The 2,500-nt window shown below is 42.1% G+C and overlaps 1 protein-coding gene and 1 long non-coding RNA gene across 4 annotated transcripts in view; both read left to right on the forward strand.

Annotated features, from left to right (window-relative positions):
• Positions 1 to 2,500, forward strand: part of LOC132134183 (uncharacterized) — a 26,913-nt gene that overhangs the window by 13,620 nt on the left and 10,793 nt on the right. The gene's annotated exons all lie outside the window — the stretch shown is intronic.
• The window catches only part of LOC132134185 (CREB-regulated transcription coactivator 2), an 18,935-nt gene that overhangs the window by 7,761 nt on the left and 8,674 nt on the right, over positions 1 to 2,500 (forward strand). The window contains exon 10 of the mRNA XM_059546975.1: positions 1,644 to 2,026. Coding sequence (XP_059402958.1) covers positions 1,644 to 2,026 — 383 coding nt within the window. The remainder of the gene's footprint in view (positions 1 to 1,643; positions 2,027 to 2,500) is intronic.

Here is a 2,500-nt window from a genome sequence, read left to right on the forward strand (position 1 = left end):
TCAGTCACAAAGACTTGCTTCGTTTCTGAATGAATCAGCTGTTTGAACGAATCAAGTGAATCAGTCACAAAGACTTGCTTAATTTATAATAGAATCAGCACTTTGATGGAATCAGTTGAATAAATGATTCAATGACTCACTCATTATGACAGTGACCTGCCGCCACCTACTGGTGCTTTGCTTATATTCGTTTAAAAAAGAATATCCTTTCAAAGAAACATTAATACCAATTTCCAACACTTAATCAACATATTTCTTTCTAGAGCTGCCATCAGAACGCATTAATGGCTCATCTTATAAATGATATTTTCGGGGTCACTTCGCATCCAAAATTTGTGCAATTAATCAGAAATTGTAATCGCTTGACAGTAGGGCTGGGATAAACGATTATTTTTTAAACGATTTTAAACGATAAACGATTAATCTAGCGGTTTATTTTTTCGATGCATCGATTAATCTACTGATTAATTTTTCAGACCGATTCGATTTCGATTATCTCCCCATTAATTGACTACTAACAATTTATACATGTTGATTTACATATCTGAATGAAAAAAACATGAATTCCTTAACATTGCAATATATGTTTATTGCTCTTAAAATTACAAAATAAAAGACTGACTAAGAATGCATTACTTTGCACTTGTATAGAGATAGCATTCAATAAAACCTTGAAGCCTTGAAAACACATAGCTTACTGAAACAAGCTTACTGAACACATAGGGCCTAGCTTACTGAAAAAAGAAGTTCTTTCAGATGAAAATAACAACAACTTGATGTCTAGCATTCAATAAAAAAGTTCACCCAAAATACTTGTTTAGAGCAATTGAAAGAATACAGTAACCAATGTAAACTTGAGGGCTTTAAGCTAATACAGAGAGTACTTTTACAAAAAAAAAACAAAAAAACAAATTTAACAGTGGGAGCCAGCAGCCTGTCATGGAGAAAAAAAAATCTCCGAATGCTCCACGTGAAACTTTGGCGTTCCGCCCTTTTTCTATCGTGTCTAATGATTTTGGTTAATATGCACGCGGGAGAGAGAGAGCGAGAGAGAGAGAGAGCAAGAAGCGCTCTTGTTGTTTGAAGACTGTGAGTGCGCGCGCAGCCGGGGCTCTCTCTCGTACGCGCCCCGTCACTGTTACTCACCGATCAAATAAGGCTTTGACAGCCGCCAAAAAAAAAGATCAATGCAGAAAAACCCCTGGATTGGTTATATAACGTTGGACAGAATGTTGATCCGGCCATCGCGTATATTCAGCGCACATAAGGTGAACGTTTTGCAAACGTTTTTAAGATAAATAAAAACAGGTCGACGAATCGATGCGCATATTTTGCGTCAACGTATTTTTTGCGTCGACGTCATCGATGACCTCGACGCGTTGTCCCAGCCCTAATTGACAGCCTTTATTATAAACGTAAATATTATGATCTTCTGTAAAGCTGCTTTGTGTATTGTGAATATATGGATACATTTGTCTCGATCATAAAGAATGCTTTCATTGACCAATCAGATTCCAGAGTTTAGTGTGTTGTGTAAGATGATCTGTGAAGGTTACGGGGAGGGAAGAGAGTTGCTTCACTCATTTAGCTCATTTTCCAGGAAGGACTGTATTCTGAAAGAACATGTTTGTGTGTGTGTGCAGGTCTGCTGGCGTCTCTACAGGGTGCGTCCAGTAACCCCTCCCTCCAGTCATCACTTAGCAACCCCAACATCCAATCGTCTCTCAGCAGCCATTCGTTCCACAACTCACTGAGCTCCGCCTCCCTGCACTCGTCCCTGAGCAACCCCTCCCTCCAGTCTTCGTTAAGCTCCTCCCCCTCACTGAGGTCATCGTTCAGCAGCCAATCGCTGCAGTCGTCTGTCAGTAACAGCACTTACACCGCTCCGGGCTCCTTCCCTCCGCAGATGAACACGTCCCCGCGCAGACGAGCGCAGCTGACCCCTGTGACCCTGCCTCCAGACACACGCAGACATCACCCCAAACAGTTCTCACCCACCTCCTCCACCCTCAGCTCCATCACACAGGTGAACGCACACTAACACGCACAGTTACACACACAAACACACCGTTACCAAACAGTTACACACACAGTTATACTCTCTCTCTCTCTCTCACACACTCACACACACACACATACTTACACATACACACTCACTCTCTCACACACACACACACACACACACACACACACACACACACAGTTACACATACTCACTCTCTCACACACACACACACACACACACAGTTACACATACACACTCACTCTCTCACACACACACACACACACACACACACACACACACACACACACACACACACACACACACACACACAGTTACACATACTCACTCTCTCACACACACACACACACACACACACAGTTACACATACACAGTTACTCTCTCACACACACGCACACACAAACAGTTACTCTCTCTCTCTCTCATACACACAAACACACAGAGTTGCATGCGCACACACACAGTTACACAGAATTA

Source organism: Carassius carassius, unplaced genomic scaffold (assembly GCF_963082965.1).
Source record: "Carassius carassius unplaced genomic scaffold, fCarCar2.1 SCAFFOLD_75, whole genome shotgun sequence".
Lineage (NCBI taxonomy): Eukaryota > Metazoa > Chordata > Actinopteri > Cypriniformes > Cyprinidae > Carassius > Carassius carassius.